The following is a 21,716-nucleotide window of genomic DNA, read 5'->3' as shown; positions in this document are numbered from 1 at the left end:
ATAAGCCAGCAGCCTTCGCGCAAACCCTGCCCACCGAGCCTGCCTCCCCTCGCAGATAAGACCGGAGCATTTTGCTCTCCCTTCGGCGGCTCCCGGGCTTGCGGGAAGGAGCAGGGAGCAAGTGCTGCCTTGGGGTACAAAGTCCCTTTGGTGCTTGGCCATGCCAGGAGGGAAGGGGAAGGGGCTGGGACAGAAGGGAGGAAAGGAGACAGACAAGAATTGAAGGAAAGGTGGAAAAAAAATCTAGGAGGAGAAAGGCTGGGGTGGACAGGGTGGATGGGAGGCAGTTCCATCTTTGCAGGGTCCCCGTCCCCTCCTGGCTCAGCGCAGGGGGATCCAGCTCGACTGGACCATGGCGCTTGGCAGGAGATCCCCTCCCCACTCTGGCATCACGCGGCGAACGCCCCTCAGCAGCGCCCCGGCCACCCGCCGCGGGATACGAGGGCAAGCACAGAAGGAAAAGCACTCACTTGGAGGGCAGCCAAGGTCCATCTCCTGCTGTTTCTTGCCAAAGTGACCTCCTTCCTGACATAACCTAATTTTTCGGAGAAACGGAATATTTCTGCTGGCTGTGAAGGAATTCCCATCACATCACACCAAGTGTTTTGGACTTGGAGAAATTAGTCTGATGACAAACAAGTAACAAAAAGTTCCTTCAAAATGAAAACCAGACCCATGTTGGTGGGCTTGATAGTTCCTTTCTTCTTTTTTTCTTTCTATTTAATTAACTAAATCCCTTTCCTCCAGGGCCTGGCCCCAGTGCTGGGAACTGTGCCCAGGCTGAGCTAAAGACCCGGGTTGGTTGAGCCCATCGCCCCTTGTTGGGGCCACCACCCCTTAGGGACACAGTAGACACTGGCCATGGAGGGGACAGCTTTTTTGGGGGGAACAGAGAGAAACCCCTTGACTTGTTGGCCCCGCTGGGTTCTGGAGAGCATGGGGGGGGGACAGCGTGCCCCCTCAGCAAGGGGTGAGTCCTCCTGCCAGGACTGGGCATCCTACAGGGTGTGCAGAGCCATTTCCAAAAAAGAAAAGGGATTTGGACCCTGCAATCCTCTGATGTCTATTAAACCTCCCTTCAAAAATCACAGCTTCCCACCCTGCCCTACCACCCACCACCTGATGTGGGCACCCAAACAACCTTCATCACCCCAACCCCGAGCCTGTATGGGTGTGCACCAGCACTGGCACCGCCTGCGATCCTTGGACGTCATGGAGCCAGGGGCGAAGCCAGCACCCCCCTTGCTGACCCCTTTCCCCACCAGCCACAGGTCTCTGGAAACTCATTTACTGGGAAGTTGGAAAAAAGTGGTTGGTTTGGCTCCAATTTGGCTGGTGACCAAGCGCCAATGAATGGAGATTTCCTGTGCGCCAGCTGCGTTCCCAGCTGTGTTGGGGAGGGGTTTTCCCGGCTCCAGGGTGTTGTGGCACAGCCTCCAGCACCGGTACCGGTGGGGGTCTCGGGTGAGCGGCGTGGCTGAAATGGGCTCTGCAATCTCAGTGGAACGCTGGTATCTGGGAATCCCAGCAAGCGAAGCCTTTCCCAAAGTTGGTGTTTCTGATGGGTGACCCCGCAGGGGAAGGGTAGGTCTCCATCATTTTCCACATGAGCATCTTCCAAGGCTGATGCAAGAGGGGCTGCAGTGGGACTTTGTGCTGGGCAAGAGGTCCTCTCGACTGCGTCTCCAGTCCCTCCAAGAGGGGCTGCATCTCCAAGGATGACCGCAACTTCATGGCATCCCATCCTATAAAGCTCCATCTGGGGTCAGACAGGAAAACATCCTACTTGTGGGAGGGTGCTGGCTGTTGGCTCAGGAAGACAGGTGAGATGCTTGTAAGCTTGAAGATGCCCATTGGTGCTTCTGTGCTGCCCCAAATCCATGCTGTGCCCCAGCACCCACCAAGAATGGGCTCAGAGACACCTATGGGACACCCTGCAGAGCAGGGGGACCAGTCCCCACTCTCCACCCCTCTCAGGGTTGCCAGGGTGGGTGATGTACTCCCATCTGCTCCCAGCAGGCAGGGTACCGGGGGCTGCCAGCGCCACAGACCAGAGGGACAGGAAGTATCTAAGGATGTGAAAAATGTGTTGCCACGGAGACGGATGCTAAATGACTCGCGGGGACGTGGGCTCGAGAGATGCTGGGCGAGATGTGGTGTCCCCGGCGGCTACCCTGGGCTGGGAGGATGCTTCCCATCGGCTTGCATCGCCATCACCAGCTGAACGGAGCTGTTGTCCTCCTCCTCCCTAGAGCGCGTGTGCATGGACACGTGTGAGGTGGCCAGACCATCACTGCAGCACGTCGGGGGGTGCAACCATGGTGGTGCCTCACTTGTGAAGGAGCACAACTTGCTCTCAGTTTATTAGATAAGCTCCTTGGCTTGCCAGACCTGTAAATCTCTCTGCCCACTGCTGGCAGTGCTGGCAGGGGCACCCACTGGTGCAGCTCCCAGCTCCAGAGTCCCCAAAATGAGGAAATAAGGAATTTGACAGCAAATATTTCTTAGGGGAGCTGCAAGGTAATGGCTGTGATAGCGGGATGGGAGAGGGTGAGCTTGGGTGGTTGTGTGAAGCAGCAGGTATTTGGGGATGGCCCTGGTGCTGGGAAGATTTGGTGATTTTTCTGGGTATATCCCAGCCCTACAGCCGCTGGCTGCAGATGCTCAAGCCCATTTTTCCCTTCTTTTATTATAAACTAGATTTTTGGCTTCCCCATCCCATCTCTCAAAGGGTGCTTCAAAACTCCTGTCTTAGCCATCTCTCTGTTTGAGCAACTAAGGAGCTTCTGGAGGGGCGAGAAAGGACTCCCTCCTGATTTAAACCTCAAAAAGCTTTTTTTTATCAGATGTGCAGCCTTTTTTGTTACTTTTCCCGATGGCTGTGGTTTCATGGGCGCGATGGCTCCTGTGCTGGTTGGTACAAATCACTGGTGGAGAATTTTTTTCCTCCCTCTCCAGACCCCGAGTTTAAAGGCTCCTGCTTTATTTACTGATGAATTCAATCAATTATCATAGCGTATAATTCGTTAAGCTGCTTTCCCAGATGCGGTGACGCTGCCGTGAGGGAGAGAGGAAAAACCACCTCTTCAGTCCAAATTTTTCATGTAAACAAATAGCTTTTTTCTGATCTTTAAAAAAAAAAATAAAGAAACACCCCAAGCAACTGGGATTTTTGCCATTTATTTCAGATCTGTGATTGCTACAATAATTATGAACTGTTAGAATAAGTGCTGTGGCCAGTCTTCCAATGTCACAGGGGCTTGGGGATTGGAATGGCGAGAGGAACCCAGGAGTCCTCACTCCGGGGTCCTGCTGGCTGACTGCAAAATATCTCTGCTGAGGTTTTTTAGCAACACTGCAGGGCTGTTTCCAGATTTTCCCTAGATAAAATATATTTAAAGCCTGGCATGGTCCCTCTGCATGGGGATGGGGTGCAATGGGCTGTGGGGAGGTCACCCTCGGCCGCACAGTAGCGTTTGCTGCTTTATCACAAGTGCACACTCAGCTCTTGCCAGAGGCTGAACGCAGCAGAAACCCTCCTTATCAGCACTATTTCCACCCTGCCCTGCAAAAAAAGCTTCCCAGCTCATGCCTGCCCTGGGACAAGGGTTATGACCCTGGGGAGGCTGGTCCTGATGTGGGTGTGGGGGACACACGTGAGCCGGGCTGGCTGCACGGGGCAGCACTGGGTGGCTCGGTGGTGGATGGGAAGGGGCTGGAGATGTGGTTTCCACTGTAGGATCTCCTCAGGCTCCATCCCCCTGGCTGGGACCAGTGCCAGCAGCCCGAGGATGCGCTATGACATCACAAGGCCCTGAAAAATGCAAGGTGCTGAAGGCAGCCATCGGCTTAGGGCCCCTAAATGAAGCCCATGTCTTGGGAGGGTCATAAATAAATGCAACACCCCAATAGCCAGCCTCTGGGGAGCCCCTGGGGAGCCCCCAGCGACAGTGCAGGAGATGTGCTCAGTGCCAGGCACATGACCGGGAGCACCACAGGGCAAGAAGTAAAAGCCTGGCCAGAAATCATTTCTCCTCCTTCATCCCTCATCCTTCATCCTTCATCCCTCTTCATCTCTCATCCTTCATTCTTCATCCTTCATCCCTCCATCCCCGCTTCCACACCAGCCAGCTGAGCTGGGCACCGGTACAGGGTGAGCAAAGAGGCCAACGTGTTCCCTCCACACCCATCAGCCCAATAAAACATTGCAAAGTCCATTATTTCCTTTTTCCCCCCCCTTCTTTAATAACTGAAAACAATCCCAGCCCCGAGGCGAGTGAGCGTGACTGCTCTGGGAGCATTAATCATCGCCTGCAAGCCCGGTGCGGGATATCGCGGCTGTTTATCCAAGCTGCTATTAAAAAATCGCCATAAACGTGCCTTCAGCCTCTTCTGAAAGAGATTAAGTGTTTGCACTGGCTGCACTGATCGTATCGCCCGCCCGGCTCAGCAAAGTTGTGTTCCTGGCGAGGGGGAGGACAGGGTGGCTTAATTGCTGCCTGGAAGAGATCCAGGGTCTTTTCCAGCCGGGCTGCTCCGATCCCCGGCCCGGGAAGGTGCCAGGTTCCTGGGAGAGCTTTGTCCCAGCTGGGAATCACCCATTTTTCAGCCTTCACGGAACCCCAGGGAATTGGGGACCAACCTTCTCAACGTGACCCTGCAGGGCACTTTGTGCTTAATCCCAAACTACCCCACAGCCGCTCCCTTGGCAGCCACAAAACCTTCCAACGTGATTCTTTTTTCTTCTTATATTTAGTGAAAAACTGTTAATTTTGCCCCAGGTTTGGGATTTCATGGGGAACCGCAGCGGGTGGAGTTGTTTCAGGCGGCAGCTCGGCTCCTCCGACACAGCTGGGCTCTTGAATTTCAATCCTCCGGGGAGGCATCTTGCAAATTAGCATTTCTTAGCGATAAAAACTTGATTTAGGAAGGGAAAAAAAAAAAAAAAACAAAAAAAAACAAACCAAAAGAGGTTAGGTCAGCAAAATGGTAATTTGATAATCTCTGGCGGAGGGAAGGGAAGCTGCCCATGCCAGGGTGGGAGTGAGCAGCCAGGGAAGGACAGGAACTGCTGGTTTTACCATCAATTATCAGTTCATGATGCTTCTATCAATCTGTGGGTGCTCGGCAGCCCAGGACAAACCCAAAGTGGGTGCCAGGCTTGGCTGATAGCCGGAAAGCTGGAGCAGCATCTGCTGAGCTGCTTCAACTCACTGATCCGCAGGAAGCTGTGGCACCCCCAAGCATCCCTGAGCACCCCCAAGCATCCCTGAGCAGCCCCAAACATCCCTGAGTACCCTCAAGCATCCCTGAGCACCCCCAAACATCCCTGAGCAGCCCCAAACATCCCTGAGCAGCCCCAAGCATCCCTGAGCACCCCCAAGCATCCCCGAGCCCCGCAGGTTCATGCCAGGACAGCCAGCACTGACTCTGCTACCTGACCAGCATGTCACTGTCCCGGCAGTGCAGGGAGGATTTTATTATTGCCAGCTGAGGGAAAGCTCAGGCAGATTTAATAAAGCCATTATGCCCCCAGCAATGTCTTTAATGAAAGAGCTGGTTACAAATGGCTCGCTCTTCCCCGGTAAGAGAAAGGTGCTGGCCAGTGTAGAAGGGGCTTGTTTGCTGCCAGATCAGCTGCCGCCGAGTCTCCTTGCACGTGACAGCGGGTGCAGGGACCCCTTGGAAAACATTGCCATGTGCCACCCTTGGGTTTGTCCCCGCTGTGTGGATGGGACAAGCAACCATATCCATTGAATCATGTAGGGTTTTTGACTGCTGAAAGTCAAGATTGTTGGGCTGGATGCAGTTATAAATATTTATAAAGCTGTTTCGTGTTGTACTACAACAGTGTTGTTCTCAGCGGAGGGTGAAGCTTTTTGTCTTGCCAAGTATCCTAAAGGATGAACCCCTAAATTTCATCCTCTCTGAGGCTTTTCCAGGGGTCTCAGTGGGCCCATGGTGGAGGAAATCCTCCCTTCGCTCTGCCCAGACACCCGGCCAGCCCTTTCCGGCCGAGCACAGCCCAACAGCTCAAGGTTTGCAGTTTATGGTGGCTTTTATGACTTAGCTGATTAACTCTAGTAAACCATTTCCCAGTCACAAAGCCCGGCCGCAGGCTGGGAGACAACAGCAGCTCCTATGGCAGCACCGTACACGGCCTCCCGCGGCGGCGGGGTTGTTCCCCGTGGCGAAGGCTCGGGGTGGTGGCCCTGGGACTCTGCCCTGGGCTGCAGCGGGGTCTGGACTTTGCTTTTGGGGTGACAGGTCTCCACCAGGCCCCGGGCTGCACTGGGATTTCGGCTCTGCTGATTCACACTGATGCTGGGGGGGTGGGGGGGTGGGGGTGGGTGTCTGGCTCCTGGGGTTTGTGCCCCACGGCACAAGTCCACAGCGGGGACGGGGGAGAAGGTGATGGGGATGTTGGGGAGGGGGAATCTCAGTAGGGTCTTTGGGGGTGCCTTTATCAGGAGGGTCTGAGCAGGTGCGAGCAGCCCCAAGGGGAAGGGCTGGAGGGAACAACCCTGGACCCAAGCAGGGGCGGTTACACCTGAGCTTCTGCACCAGGGGGGCACCGGGTCCCACCAGCCACCCCAGGTCCCAGGGTGCTCTGGCTCCCATGGGTGGTCCAGGGCCGAGGGTGCTCCAGACCCCGCCAGCCGCTCCAGGCGTGAGGCTGCGCTGGCTCCCATGGGTGCTCTGGCCCGGGGCAGTGGGGGGTGCTCCGGGTCCTTTTGGGGCTCCAGATCCCACCCGGTCACTCCGGATCCCACGGGTGATAAGGAGTGAGGATGCTCCAGGTCGGTCCCTCCCCCGGGCGCTGCGCACCGCGGGCTCCTGGTGACACCTAGTGGCACCGTGCGACACATGGACATGGACACACGGACACGGACACACGGACACGGCGCGGGGGCGGTCCGGGGGTGCTGCTCGCTCCAGGGCGCAGCGCTGCATCCCCCGGGGGACCCTGCCTGCAGCCTGCCCAGGAGAAGCCCCGGAGGGTGGGGGGGGGGACCCCCCATCTCCCCTCATCTCCCTTCTCCAGACTTTTCTCCCTCAGGGACATCCCACTGGGGAGTGCAGGAGGCGGCCGGCGGGGGTCCCGAGGGGGGGGCCAAGCGGAGGTGGGGGGGTCCTTGGGGACATGTCACCTGCTGCCACCTCCCAGCCCACCCTGCAGGGGTGTTGGCTCCCAGCACGTCACCTCGGTGCTGCTGAGGGGGTGCAGGGGATTTGGGGGACCCAGTTAGGCCAGAGCCAGGCAGGGCCCCCGTTAGCGCTGCCCGAACGCAATGAACCGGTGACAACGCCAGTGTGCCCCGGTCAGGGGACAGAGCCCCCCAGGGCTGTCCCAGCCAGGTCGTGGGCTCCTGGCCTGGTCTGGGGCTGGGGTGTCACAGGGTGCGGGGTGGGAGCAGGCAGGGCCTGGCACAGCTTGGGGGGGTGTGGGGGGGGTCACACACATTGCCAGTGACTCACCCCCTCGGGGATGGGCCACACAATACACAGCTCCCCCCTGCCCCTTCATGGTGATCCCCCCCCCCCCGCTCAATTTTGCAGCTCCCTTTTCCCCTCCCCAGCTTGCAATGGCACCCCCCCCTCCCTCCGCAGCGATGTGGGGGGTGCAGCCCCCCCTCGCTTTGCCATCGCTCTGTTGCCTTGCCAACGCGGTGGCCCTGTCCCTCCCTCAGACACTGTCACCGCTGGGCCTGGCGCAGGCGGCACCACCCGGCACCCGCAGGTAGGGCTGGGGGGGCTCGGGGGGGGCTGTGTGGGTGTCTGCCTCCAACCCCTCCCCAAACATCACTTAGACCCCCCCCAGCTCTGAACTGGAGTGAGCCCCCTCCCCTGCATGAGATTATACCCCCCATCGAGAGCAGAGACGCCCCCCCAAGGCCTCCCCCAGGGATTTTGGGGAGTCCCAGCCAGAGGCCATGGTGAGGGGCTGCTGGGGGGCTCACACCATCCCCCCTCCCCAGGCCACGTGGGGAGGTTTAACCGGAGAACCCCCCTTTTCCTCCAAAACTGGGGAGCACTGGCTTTGCCCTGGGAGAGGGGGACTGGGGCTGTGCTTGGGGGGTGCAGGGCGGCAGAGACGTGGCTGGGGGGGCGACAGGCAGATCCCCCCCATGGGGTGGTTTTGTGAAGGGGCCCGGCTGCCTCTGGAAGCAGCGGACGGGCCAGTTTTAGGGCAAACGGGCAACTCCAGAGCCCATCGCCAACGGCACCTCCCCGAGTCCCGCTGCCCGCGCCCACGGGTGGGGGGGTCAGTCCCTGTCCTGCCCTCCCCAGCGCGGTTGGGGACCAGGTTGGCCTCTGTGCGAGGGGCAGGTGTTTGCATCTGGCGGGAGGACGCGTGGGGCAGGATGGGGCCGCAGGGGCACCCATTTGGGACCCCGATTGGAGCCAGGAGCCCAGTGGTGAGGGTTTGGGGGAGGCTGTTGTGGTGCAGGAAGGAGCTGGTGCCTCTCACGGGCCCCCCCACCCCAGCCTGGTCCCCGTGTCCATCCCGCAGAGCCCCATGGCCCCGGGCGGTGAGGCTGGGCGCGGGCAGGCGGCCTTTGCAGTGCAACCTAATGGGATAAACCAATTCCCTTAACCCACTTATCCGGCTGATCCAATAAAGGTGGCTGGGAATAAAGTGTGTGCGTGGTCTTAATGCATTTCTCCCCCCTCCCCGCCGTGCTCCCCCCAGCCCTGGCAGCACCGTGGGTCTGCCTGCCGCAGCCGGCCGGGCGCTCCTCCCCAGAGGCGGCCGCAGTGGGGCCGGGGCAGAGGTGGGACGTTGGCCCCTGGGGCTGGGACTTGCTGGCCAGGAGAATTGGCTGTGCCGGTGGAGGTGGCTCTGACCCCCGGGCCAGTGGGGAGCATCGGGGGATAAGCCAGCAAGAAGCGCAACGCGGGTGCAGGTGGGTCGCGGGGGCCATGGGGCAGCTCTTCGGTGTGGCTGCAGTGAGTCCGTCCCTCCTCAGCACGGGGATTCGCTCAGCCCCGTGTCCCCAAAGGCCATTGTTTTTGTCATGGGGGGTCCCAAGCAGCTTTATTTGTCTCTGCGCTGCCTTCCTCCAGCAGGATTTGGGGGGGTTGTTGTGGGGCTCTGGGGGTGGGTGAGCTGGGGAGGGGGTGAGGGTGGGACATGGCATGGGGATGGAGCAGGAGGGATGGGGATGGAGGGGCAAGGATGGAGGGATGGTGTGGCTGCAGGGCTGGGGCAGGACGTGCAGGGACAGGAGCGCAGGGCCGGGTGTGTCGTGGCGGCTGGGAGCCACCTCCGGGTGCGGGTGACGCAGTGGCCCCGGCAGCACCAGGAAGCGTCCGGCTCCGTGGCAGGTGAGGGCGGAGCAGCGGCACCGGTCACTGGTCGCAGTGGGACCCCGCAGCCGGGCTGGCCGCGACCCCCGCTGCCACGTGGGGCCACCTGTGGCTTCGCTGCACCCCCCCGCCCCTCTCTGTCCCCACAGGCCGGCATGGACGGGGCTCCGTCACCCGCCAGCCCCGCCGGGCTCTCGGCGTACGTGGTCGTGTCACAACTGCTGGGCCTGACGCTGCTGGTCACCACGGGCGCCTGGCTGGGCCGCTACCGGGGCGGCGTGGCCTGGCACAGCCCCCTCCAGTTCAACGTCCACCCCCTCTGCATGGTGCTGGGCATGGTTTTCCTCCAAGGTGACGGTGAGCCCGACCGCAGGACAAGCTGCAGCCTTCAAAGCCCCCAGAGCTGCAGCTGGGCAGGGAGTGAAGGGGACAAAATGGGGACAAATGAGGCCAGGAAGATACTCCAGGACCTCCCCCCCACCTGTGTGCAGCACCCCTGGGCGATGCGGGGTGCCGGGGAGGTGGGGGTCCCCCATGGATGCTCAGTTGCCCTCTCTCTCCGGCAGCTCTCCTGGTCTACCGGGTCTTCAGGCACGAAGCCAAGCGCTCCACCAAGGCGCTGCACGCGCTGCTCCACGGCCTGGCGCTGGTCATCGCCCTGGTCGGTGAGTGCCGGGGCCGGGACGGGCGGGGGGGCTGGATCCGGCCCCGGCGGTAACGGGCTCCTCTCCGCAGGCATCGTCGCCGTTTTTGAGTTCCACCAGACCAAGGGCATCCCCGATATGTACAGCCTGCACAGCTGGTGCGGGATGGCCGCCTTCGTGCTCTACCTCCTGCAGGTGAGGGCTGGGGAGCCCCTGGGCCCCCGGGGAGGGGAAGGGACCCCGTAACATCCCCGTGTCCCCGCAGTGGCTCCTGGGCTGCGGTTTCTTCCTGCTCCCCGGCGCCTCTTTCTCACTGCGTGGCCGGTACAAACCCCAGCATGTCTTCTTCGGCCTAGCCCTCTTTGCCCTCTCCATTGCCGTCTGCTTGCTGGGCATCACCGAGATGCTCCTCTTCAACATCAGGTGGGTGACCGAGCAGGGGGGATCATAGCCCCCCAGATCCCCCTGACCCCCAGCAAAGGGCTGCTCCAGCCCCATGGGGCAGAGTCTGGCTCCTGCTCAGGCCATGGCTCCGTGGCTATTAAATCTCCCGCCCCCCCCCGCCCCCCCCCCCCCGAGGCCGCTAGTTCTGCAGCTGCTGAGTCACTTCCCAGATGATGTTTAACAAGGGCCAGATCCTGCAACCGGTTTCTTTGGGCATGGGGATGTAATATCCAGGTGTTTTCAGAAACCCCCAGGATGTTCATGTCCATGGGGCCTCTGCCCTTGTGGCTGGAGGACACGGCGATGGCCCCAGCTGCACATCAGGGTCCCCCCCAGCCCCAGCACTGTGGGGACATGGCTATGGGGCACCCTGGGAGCCACCTCCCTCTGGCTGGGGGAGCACACCTGGCAGAGGAGGTGCTGCGCTGCCTATAGCCCTGCTATAGGACTGTGCCCCCAGTTTGCTGTCACCAAGTGTCCCTCTCCAAAGCAACCAGCACCCGGGTGCTCCCCTCTTGCTCTGGTTCAGGGGAAAGGGACCTTTCCCAGGGTGTGTGCCCAGAGGATGAGGGTGAGGAGGGGGTCCCAACCAGGGTAGGGACAGGCCACTCACACTCCGAGGCTTGAGCATCCCCCTCCGCCCTCTCAGGGACTCCTACAGCCACTTTGTCTCCGAGGGTGTCCTGGCCAACACCCTGGGGGTGCTGCTGGTGGCCTTCGGGCTGGTGGTGGGCTACGTGTTGACGCGGGATGACTGGAAGCGCCCGCCGCTGGCCGAGGAGCTGGCCCTCTCCATGGACTTCAAGACCCTGACGGAGGGCGAGAGCCCCGGTGGCGGCAGCCAGTGATGTCCCCAGCTCCCCGGTCCCTGGCACGGGCTCCTCGTGGTGTCTGTGGGATGTTCCTGTGTACCCCGTCCCCAGTGTCTTGGGGCTCTGCCCAGCTCAGGGTGACGAGGACAGCTGGGGAAGGACACGCTTGTTGGTGTTACGCTGCCCGTTGGGTTCAGCCTTGCTTGGCCTTAATCTTCCTCAGCTCTGCCCTGCGCAGCCCCCGGTGACCCCCCCCGAGCCCACCCCAGCCCTGTGGGGATGGTGGTGCCACAGGCAGGGGCAGGGGCTGGCAGCGGCACTGGGGCACGAAGGACGGGGGGTCCCTTGGCTCTGCCCTGCTCTGGGGACCCGGGGACAGGAGCCCAGATTTCCCCGCTGCGAGTGGCCGAAGCCCAAAGCCTGTTCTCAGTGCCGATGGGCAGAGGGGACGTTTGCTGTCACCGAGATTCCCCACTTGCTGGCAGCCCATCGCCCTCCAGCGCGGTCACCTGTGGGGGCTGCTCCCCCCCAAAGGGCTCCCCGGGGGCTCGGAGCGACCCGGGGTCTGTGCAGGTTCAGTGTTTTCACGTCCAAAATGTTTTCCCCTCTCTCGCGATGTTGTCTGCTCAGTGGATGCTCCCGACCTAATAAATGTTTGCAGCTAACCCTGTCCTCCTCCCGTCTCTGCTCCCCCAGCTCATCGTTTCGGGTACCCCTGAGCTCCCACATGCCGTGAGCAGTCAGGAGAGGAGCTGCCCGAGGGGCTGGGGAGGGCAGGGTGGGTATTTGGGATGGGATTGTCCTACCTGGGCCCTGTGCCGTGCACCCGGTGCCGCAGAGCTCAGCGGGGGCTGCGCGAGGGACCCCCTGGGGACATCTCCAGGGTCTGGCCATGCACTGGATGTGCCCAGGGAAGTGGGGGATACCCCCTGCCATGAGGAGGTGCAGCCCCGAGATGCAGGCTCGTCTCCTCTGCCGAGGGTAAAGCTCCTGGTTCCCAGCGCTGCAAAGCAAACGCAGCCCCTGGCAAAGGCACGAGCCCAAGCCGGGGTTATTTGCTCACTACAACCCCGATGCGCCGTGTCCTCCCGGCGCTGCGCATCCAGCCCGGCCTGGCGAGGGGCATTCAGCCGCGAAACCCAGCCCTGGGTTTGGGCAGGGATGAAGCCAGCAGACACTCGGGTTCTTGGGAGCTGCAGGGCTCCAGCGTCCACAATGCCGTGCTGTGCCTTCCACAATTTAATCCAGAGAACTCTCTGATGCAGCTCCGTCCCCTATTTTATTAATGCCCCTTTGCTAACGGCAGCAGCACCGCTGCCTCTGACCCCTCCTGCTCCCAGTGGCGCCAGGTGCCCGTCCCCATCCCCACACAGTGACAGCCAGACGTGACCCTCGCGCCGTCCTGACATCCCCAGGTTATTTCCACACCGAGAAGCCAGGGCACGCTTCTTCGCTCACCACAGCGTGGGAAAAACACCAGGCCAGACGCCCTGTCCAAGTGTTAACCATTTATAAATAAGTACATTTTTTCATACATACAGTTTTCATTGTACAGATTACAATCTGTATACATTGGGGGGGGGGGGGAATGCATTCTTTTGAACTTTTCACATCTATCTCACAGCTCACATGTACAGACAAGAAAACTCTGCTCAAGCAAATACAGCAAAGGAAAAAATATGTTTTCTTTCCTTATACATGAGAGGCGAAGGCCTCCGCTGTCGGCAGGGGTTGCTCTTCCCACTGCACAATATCACAACTGTGTGGTGTTCAATATATCAGTAGAGAGAACAGAACATGCATTGAATAATATACTGTACAGAGAGAAAGTCCTTTACATCAGAATTATAGAAAAGCTAAAGGAAAATTTAAGTGTCTTAAAGATCTTCCCAGCAAGTGTCTCGGAGGATGGCAACCAGGGAATTGTACAAAGCACAAGGTGTGTGTACTGTACGTGTTTGTACCAAATCAGATCCTCTCGGATGTGAAGACAGAAGGGAGACGAAACGCTGAATGCAACACTATGGGAAAGAAAAGGCTGGACAGGGATGACACCGGCAGTACTGGCAGAGTCCACACGAGTCTCTGGGTTATCAGTGTAGCAACAAAACGGACTTTACGTAGCACACAGTGCTGCTCTCAGTGTCTGGCTTATCAGTGCACAGCGAGGCAGACCCACGGCGAAGTGACCCAGTTCCCTGGGCATGAGGCTTTCCCACCCACCCAGCACGACCCCGACCCGCCGGAGGAGACGACCCGCAGCCCCCACCGCCGTCCCCGGACAGCGTCACCTGGAAGGGACAAAGTCTTTTGGCAAAGCAGCCCTGTTTTCACGACTAGAGGATGCGATCCCGTCGGACGGGACCCGGCTGCTGACTCCCCAGTACCGTGACAGCTAGAAAATGAGCAGGAGGAAAGGATTCGGCGGATGGGCTTGGTGTCCGTTGGCTTTCCCGGTGACGGTCGCGCTAGCTGCGTTTTCTCTCGGGTAGGTCTGTAACTGTTGCGGTGAGATCCAGCTGTATAGTCAGGAGTTGGACATGAACGCATCTTGCTAAAGAATTGAGCCCTTAGTGGTTTTATATTAGAAAAAAGAGTTTGATTGAATGAAAATCCAGCAATTATTCACACAAATCTGAAAAAAACGCAGATTAACTTTCAACCATTGTGCTTTGTGTCCAACACACACCCCACCAGACTTCGCGTAGAGCAATCAGCAAGAGGTGAAGGCATTTATCCGCAGAGGTCCCAGCAGGTACAACAGCTCTTCCCCTAAGCCCTTGGTCAAACACCATTAATCCCGGTAGAAGAGTTATCTTGAATTCCCAAGACTAAAGCAAAGTACAACCACCAAAGAGCTCGCGACAGCTCACCGTGGACCCACCTTTGCAAGGAAGGCGGAGGACTAGCAGGCACGCCGGCTTGCTTTTCTCTAGATAAGGCAGAGCTGGCACTTCGGTTTTAGCTAGACTTCTTCTGGGTAACCCTGAATATACAGCAACCTTTGTACAAGGGGACTGAATCGCTCTGAATTTAGTAGCCACCCTGGTTCCGGACCTAATCCAAGTATGGCTTAGGTATTTGTCATACGCACACACAAATGTTCACACTAGCCAAGCAGTTTTCTTTACAGCCAGGTTAAAGAAAAAAAAAACCCAAAAAGTTCAGTGCTCGGACGGACCCACCTGCCAGGCGGCAGAGGGACAGACAGATGGACAGACGCACGCCTCGGTTCGTCGGGAGCCGGCCAGCCTGTGCCCTCCCAAGCAGCGACGCAGAGGAGGCAGCTCAGGCTGTGTGGCACCTCTGGAGCCAGATCCCAAGGGATCTCTCTGTAAACCCCTCCCTTTCCTAAGCACTTCCAATGCCCACGAAAGACTATTTTCAAGGCCCTCCAATGCTATTCCCAGCCTGGCTGGTGGGGACCCAGGCAGAGCCCCCCACCAGGAGGGTGTCCCCTCCCCTGGGACTGGAGCACCCTCCCAGCCTGGGGGACAACGTAAAAGCCGGTGAATCCCCATGGAGGGACGTGGCAGACGCCCACACCTGCAGCTGGGAGAGAAGATTTCAGCTTTGGGGCAGCACACCCCGCTCTTGGAGCGGCTGCAGGCAGAGGACGAGACACCCCTGGTGGGAAGGGCAGCTGCATATGGGTCTCAGCTTCAGCATCGCCCACCCAGCGCACCCCAAGAACCAAACCCGGAGGTTTCAGTGTCATCTAGAACCTGGTTTACTTGGTGCACCTAAATCGGACTCGCTCGCAAGATGGGGGCTTGCCACCACTGCAGCCGGGGAAGGGACGGAGGCGCCGGCTGGCAGCATCATCCCGCATCTTAATTACTCAAAAAGTAATTAAATACGTAGCACAGACGGACAAGACAGCACCGTGTCTGAAACTCTGAGCTGGCTCCCGCAACGCGGCCAGGGCTCGTCAGCTCTAGGTGTGAGCTGAGAGGGTGAGGGGACACTCAGGCGAGATCTGAGCCATGCGCACAGCAGCGCGCTTCACAGCAGGACCACGCACGTCAGCACAACACGGAACGACCTCCGCTCTTCAACCACGCCAAACCCAAATCGTGACCTTGAGGACATGAGGGACTGTGTAAAGAACGGCTTTTCCAGGGAGAGGTGTGCTCCTTACCCACCCGGGGCCTACAGCAGCCATCCTGCCTCAGCTGTCCCTAAGAGAATTGCCGGGGAAGTGCTTTAAAACCACTGCAAATAATTTTGTATTTAAAAATTACTCAATCTGTTGATGCTTATATACAAGAGTCAGTTCTTGTGCTATAAATGTTATGATTCATTGCTTCGTTTCTTTTCTTTTTTTTTTTTTTGAAAAATACACTAAGAGACAAGAGCTGTTTTGCTATTTTCTAATGAAGACACTACTCACGCTTAAATATCCAGTATTTATCATAGTAACAAATTCAAACAGTAAAGTGCACCCATTTACAGAGAGAACAGATGGAAAACCATTAGTGCAAGAATCCTGTGAAAAATGTAACACGTGGTATTGTGAAAAAACCTGCACGCTGCAGTATTTAAGCCTTCTTTCAGCTTGGTGTTTGTGTTGAAAGTGTGAGCTGTTTTCTTTTTCCCTTAAAACATCTTCATAAACCCAAAAGTTATACACAGAAGTGCTGTGAGGGGACGTTTTGGAAGGACATACGGGGAGCACAAGGCAGTGAATAGCGAAAGCGAAGCGCGGGCAGTTCTCGCATCGCTGCTCTCGGACTGTCCCGTTTGCATCTCAGCGAACTGGCTCACGGCCGCAGCCGTATAAAACAGGGACGGGGCTGAATTTGGTTACTCTTTCCTTTCAAAGAAGCAACTAAAGGTAGGAAGCCACTCACTCAGTCAGAAAGCTGGAGGATGGGAGTCATTCAGCAAAGCGACTGGTGTTAGTCCAGACCCAGGGATACGCGTGTCCTAGCTACAGGGGCACTGAACGCGGAGCAGAAGATCGGTTGTTCCTTACAAAGCAGAACACAGTGCTTCAGAAAAAAAGAGGAAGAAAAAAAACCATCACACCCCCTTCACAAGGAGAGAAATAGTGCATGGAACTGAGTGTCCCTGCGGCTGCGGGGAGCCCGCCCTACCGAGGGGTCCCCCAGTCCGCTCCCCGCTTTACAGAGCCCTGTAATAAAGCAAAGTATCAGCACTGGGTTGCACCTTGAGGAAGAAAACGCCAACCTCAATCCAAATACTGGCTTGGACAGAGACCAAAGAGCCCAGAAGAGCACAAAAATCTCCAAACCCCACGGAGGAATCCCCGCCCCGAACGCTCTCGATGTGTCTATGAGACACAAGCCCCCATCATCCCAAGGTGTGCACGTCCCAGTTTGCTCTGAGGCAATGAAATAGCAACGAGATGTGCTGATCGACACACAGAAAAAAAACCGAAAAAGCCCCATCAAAGCCAGGGTTTGCTTAAGAGTTTTGGACCAAGTCCTTAGCTGGTGTAAATGGATGTAGCTGCACTGATGTTGCGCTGGGGATATGCTCATTTACACCGGCGGAGGTTGGACCCCACGATTTGGTTCAAGAAGTCTTGTAAATCTGTTCGCGTAGCCCTTTGGAAACACCGAAAGGAATCGCTCCTCCTGCTCAGCACTGAAATCGCTCTGAAGAGTTGATATGAGAGAGGCTCAGCATGGGCACAGGCACTATTTTGCTTTAAAACAAGCTACAGGGTTATCGCTCTCCCCCCTGGTTCATCCCACCCTTTGCCCTCAGTAACTGAAAAGGCAGATTACAAACCCACCAGTAATAAATGAATCTGTAAAGAAAGTTCCTCCCCTCCTCCCCCCCCCCCAAAATTTCAGAGAGTAATTGAAAAATTACTGAAAATCCTATAAAAAGGATTTTGGAACCGTCCCCTGCTTTCCACACTGTCTTGATGCAATTTGCATTTGATTTAAAAAAAAAATAAAATAGAAAAAACCCAAACCAAAAAATGTCCTGAAATATATCGTATAAATAAATTATAAATATCTCTCTTTTAACTACAGCTCCTTAAAAAGCAAAACACGATCTCCACCATTTACAAGCACGGAACATGGCAATCGCTTTCCAAGACTTTGGGGATGGATCTAGCGCAGCCCTCGCTACGCCACCGGCTCCCCGGGCGGGAGCGAGCTGAAGGGAAGGGATGCTGCAGGGCTGGGTTTGCTGAAGGACCCCTCCTGCCTCGGGAACCATTGTGCCACGCTATGTATCCTCATCATGACAAAAAGAAAAAAAGAAAATAATTAAAATTTGCAATTTTCCTCCTTGAATACCACTTTCTAAATCAGATTTTTTTTTCCTTGCAAGTAAAAACTCCACCAAATGAAACCCAAAAAAAGAAAATAATTAAAATTTGCAATTTTCCTCCTTGAATACCACTTTCTAAATCAGATTTTTTTTTTCCTTGCAAGTAAAAACTCCACCAAACGAAACCCCCAACACCCCCGGTGAAAACGTGGTGTTGTGTGTGAGGTGCAGTCACCTGCTAACGTGTGAAGAAGAAGTTGTCGTATCCCAGTTCAGGCGCAAGAGCTTTCTGGCCAATTCCCTTGGCTGATTAAAACGCATACGAAGGGCCAACTTTAATCTCCCAATGCTTGTAAAATGCCCCAGAGCAAATCGGTGTTGGGGCAGCCGGCAGGTAGCCTGCAAAGCAGCAAAGCATCGCGTGATCCCCACCCCTTCTGGCCGATGATGTAATTAAATAACGAAGGAATCCCATTTGGATTAAAACGCTATAAACCAGATGAAACAGGATGGTTATTGTGCATAGCTACTGGGTACTAAAACACATCGTGCCCTTGCTCTCTGTGGGTCATTTGCTCCTCGGAGCAAAGAGCCAAACAACCCCTCTGGCACAGGGACCTGCGGATGCAGCCTTGGGAGAGGCTCCTGTGATCCCTGCTCTGCTCCCGCTCGGAATTCTCATCAGAATTGTCTAAGAGCTCATCGAGACAAAAGAAACCAATTTAAATCGAATGCGATCGTCTCTTGAAAAAGAGCTGGTTACCTCCCGCTGCGTAGGGGCTATTTCTGGACCACCCCGCACCACGTACTAAGATATCCTGGTTGGGAACTTAGCTGGAATTGGGCAAACGATACTGGCTCGGCTGATGTTGGCTTCACGGTCAGCTGGGGAACGAAAGGGCTGGAGCACGTGCATGGCTGTCTGACCACCACACAAAGTACCGGAGAAACTTGGTCATGTAGCTACCAAAGAGAAATAAAAATAATAATAATAATATGCATGGAAATCAAGCTTGGAAGTGTGTGCTGAAAACATGAGGGTCTTACTCCAACAAGCGTCTTTTACACATTAGACTCCACAAATGGTCTCTTTGGTTTGATTGGGGATGTCTGCCCTTGCCTGGAGTCCCTGGAGAGCTGCCTGTACAGGTTGTCCTGGTAGGCCTGCGCCACAGGCAGCGTCCTTGCCACCTTGACGTCGGGATACGAGGAGGCTTGGGTGACTCTCTCCAGGAGGTCTCCCCGGGACCCATTGGCCAGCATCCCATGGGGGCTGTAATAGTCTTCCTCTAGCAAATGGCCATTCTGTGCATTGTTGGTTTTGTTATAAAAGGCAATGTTGCTGATTGAAGAAGGCGGGCTAAATGATTCTGGCTGGGGGAGATTGCCAGGAGATGTAGGACTAATGACAGTGTCCACTGACGACACAGCCCAGGTCCGGTTCTGCTGATGGAGATGGGGGTACTGCTGAGTCCGAGCGGTTTTATCTATGATTCCCATGAACGGCGTGGTCCGGGAACGGGCTGGCTCGCTGGGGTAACCCCCCTGTGTGGGAGAGACCGGAGAAAGTTCATCGCACGATCTGTCGTAAGCTGGCTTGAGAGGAATCTCCATTTGCTGAATCGAAGCGGAAGGGCGGAAGTTGGGAGTCAGGTTGGAGGTGGAGGAGATGCTATTGCTGGAAGGAGAGAAGCGGAGGCCAACGCTCTGCGAGTGGAGCAGGGGCCTTGGAGTTGGCGGGTGAGGCTTGATTTCACTGGGATTAACGGTGATGGGCCTTCTTATGAGATGAGACACATCTGGAGAGCCCAGCTGGCTGGCAGGGAGGGAAGAACGTTCCAGGTCAAGCTTCGAGTGACACACTGGATAGTAGGAAGCGGACTGGCTTCGCCCGATCTGAGGCGTCTGGCTGTATCTCATACCCCCCCTGTACGCCGAGGACGGTCTCTGCGGAAGGTCTTCTTTTGCCAGCCCTCCATGCTGACAGATCGCTCCCGCGCTGAGGCTTGCCTGAACATGCTGCACTGGTCTGCTGTCACCAACGATGCCCCCGATAGAGCCCTGGTAGACCAGCCTGCTCTGGCTAACCCCCATTTCCCCTGACGCCGACTGGTACTTGGTGGCCATCGAGTGGGCAACCTGGCTGTAAGCACCGGTTGGGATTACAGTACTGGAATGGACGGCTGAGCTGGGCTGGTTGCTCCTCACGATCTGCGCCTTGGCGGGCTGGAGCCTCAGCCCCTGCTGCGGCACGGCCACGGGGAGCTGGGGCATCTGGAAAGACCTCTGCGTCATCTTGGACAACGGAGACTTTGGTCTACCGGGGAGCTGGCTGACTCCGCTAGGTTCTTGCTGATAACGAACTGGGGAACCGGACTGTGACCTATAGACGCTCATGCTTTCTGCTGGGGGGCTGGCGCGATACTGAGGACCTCTACGAAGAGGAGAAGGTGGTGGGCTTTGATATTCCTTCCCTTGACTTCCAACAGGAGGTGGGCTGAAGCGGTAAGAGGAGCCCTGGTGAGCAGGGGACGTGTGCGGAGGACTGGGTCTGTAATGCGAGTTCTGGTGCGTTGGAGACAGAGCAGGAGACGTGGACTGGTACCCTTGCCTGGTTGGTGAACCCACGGAGCTATTGGACCTGAAATCAAAGACCTGATGAGAGCCAAGAGGTGAGCCAGAAATATAGGCCGAGTCCCTGTGAGCTGGGGACGGGGGTGGGCTCTGGATGATGGGCAGCCCTTGGTTGGGCCTGGACTCTGTCTGCAAGCCAATGGAAACATTTTCTACATCCTGCTCAAGGTATTCCTCCTCAAAGATATCTTGCACAGAATACAGCTCTTCGTGCTGGGCTTCGGGTTCAGGCTCCACCGGGAGTGGCGGTGGCTGCTGCTGCTGCTGCTGCTGCACCTGCCTGCACTCCTCTTCCACCCGCATCAGCAGCCGCTGGATCTCACGGTTGTTGGGACACAGCTTGATGGCCTCGTTCAGGTCCTCCAGGGCTGCTGAAAACTGCCTGCTTGACAAAGGGATAGAAACAAGAGCTGAAATTACTCTGCATTTGAATGGAGCCTTTCTCGGAGGCTCCGGAGGGTTAAGTTGCTTGTCCGAGTTAGTGAGGGAGATGTCTGTGATTGCCACCACTCGCTGCGCCTCTCAGACTCTGCCTTATGTGCCTCACTTGGATTTATTTTATTCAAACTGAAAGAAAACACTGCCAGCCATTCTGGAGAAGAGGGGAACACTGTCCTGAGATGGCACAACCCAGACTAGCAAAACCGCCTGTCCTTTGCAATGTATGTTACGGGCTAATTAACGACTCCTCACAGCACCACCATGAGCTTTGCCCCTGCCTTAGCAAAGGGGAAACCAAAGCATAGATAACCAAGAGCCAAGCTCACCACTACTGTAAACAAGCGCAGCTTTGATGGAGTTGCAACCGCTTATGCCAGTGAAAATTTAACTTCTGCCTGATGCCAAGACCACACAGCGTCAGGGCTGGCTCCAGAGCTCCGGGGCTCCCACGGGTCAGTGCTTTAGGCGAGGCTTGTCTCTCCAATTTTGCAATGGATTTGGCTAACTTCTTCTGAACGAAGGAATTGAGCAACATTAGGGAGCCTGCGTGCTCCTGGGGAAGCCTTTGCAAGGGAAAGGCCAGTCCGTGAGGAGTACAAGGGAGGTGGGGGTTCGGGGAAGGGGGTTGTCATTTACAGGGACACTGTTCACTTTTGAGCAAAACCATCTGTTTGAACACGACTGTCATCTGGGGGTACGATCTCAGTGAAAAACTCCCCAGCACCTCCCAACACCAGCCTAAGCTTTTGCACAAGCCATTGAAAACCAGGTGGAGGAAGGAAAAGCCTCCTGCTCCCTGGACTGTGCTGACCTCGGGGTGCTGCTGGGCACAAACTGGGAAATAGAGAAGAAAAGCCAAAGTGGTGGCAGTTTCTGATGGAGAGACCTGGGGAGAAAAGGACGCTTGTATGTGGGGAGGCTGATATCATCTGGAAAGGAACCCAGTTCCTTACAAGTGTTCTGGAAACAATGGAGAGGAAAACCATTAAAGGAAAGGCATTAGGCCAGAGTGGCTCAGCCAGCAGGACTTCAGGGCAGGGCTTCACCTCCCGCAGCAAGACCCAGTGGATCAGGCAGCGCAGCACCAGCTGGGCCAGGAGCCCGGTTCCACCCATCACCTCCAGCACGGAAGGTCAAATGGTGGCGGTGTCTGCTGAGCTGGGATGTCTGCACA

At 56.8% G+C, this 21,716-nt stretch overlaps 2 protein-coding genes across 14 annotated transcripts in view; one reads left to right on the top strand and one right to left on the bottom strand.

Moving 5' to 3' along the window:
- The first annotated feature begins 8,766 nt into the window (after positions 1–8,766).
- Positions 8,767–11,877, top strand: CYB561 (cytochrome b561). 2 transcript variants are annotated; one of them, XM_074849556.1, is made up of 6 exons: positions 8,767–8,909; positions 9,462–9,669; positions 9,879–9,977; positions 10,048–10,151; positions 10,222–10,379; positions 11,050–11,877. In XM_074849556.1, exons 2-6 carry the CDS (start codon positions 9,468–9,470, stop codon positions 11,246–11,248), a joined length of 762 nt encoding a protein of 253 aa, XP_074705657.1. In that variant the 5' UTR covers positions 8,767–8,909; positions 9,462–9,467; the 3' UTR covers positions 11,249–11,877. The 2 variants fall into 2 exon arrangements, with proteins under 2 accessions (XP_074705657.1, XP_074705658.1); XM_074849557.1 differs by lacking the exon at positions 8,767–8,909 and having other exon boundaries at positions 9,395–9,669.
- Positions 11,878–12,705: 828 nt separating this feature from the next.
- The window catches only part of TANC2 (tetratricopeptide repeat, ankyrin repeat and coiled-coil containing 2), a 291,017-nt gene continuing 282,006 nt past the window's right edge, over positions 12,706–21,716 (bottom strand). For 10 of the 12 annotated variants that reach the window (XM_074849345.1, XM_074849348.1, XM_074849351.1 and 7 more), the window contains one exon: positions 12,706–20,486. In XM_074849345.1, the coding sequence (XP_074705446.1) occupies positions 18,530–20,486 (1,957 nt within the window). In that variant the 3' untranslated portion in view covers positions 12,706–18,529. The remainder of the gene's footprint in view (positions 20,487–21,716) is intronic. The other 2 variants (XM_074849347.1, XM_074849349.1) reach the window with 1 other exon arrangement.

Source organism: Strix aluco, chromosome 24, assembly GCF_031877795.1.
Source record: "Strix aluco isolate bStrAlu1 chromosome 24, bStrAlu1.hap1, whole genome shotgun sequence".
Lineage (NCBI taxonomy): Eukaryota > Metazoa > Chordata > Aves > Strigiformes > Strigidae > Strix > Strix aluco.
The sequence above is the reverse complement of the archived record's forward strand: the minus strand, read 5'-3'. Positions and strand labels throughout refer to the sequence as shown.

Excerpts from the sequence above, each read along its gene's own strand:
- CYB561 (XM_074849556.1), top strand. The coding sequence starts at position 9,468 with ATGGACGGGGCTCCGTCACCCGCCAGCCCCGCCGGGCTCTCGGCGTAC. Across the intron at positions 9,670-9,878 it reads GGTTTTCCTCCAAGGTGACG|CTCTCCTGGTCTACCGGGTC; the intron begins GTGAGCCCGACC and ends TCTCTCCGGCAG. Across the intron at positions 10,152-10,221 it reads TCGTGCTCTACCTCCTGCAG|TGGCTCCTGGGCTGCGGTTT; the intron begins GTGAGGGCTGGG and ends GTGTCCCCGCAG.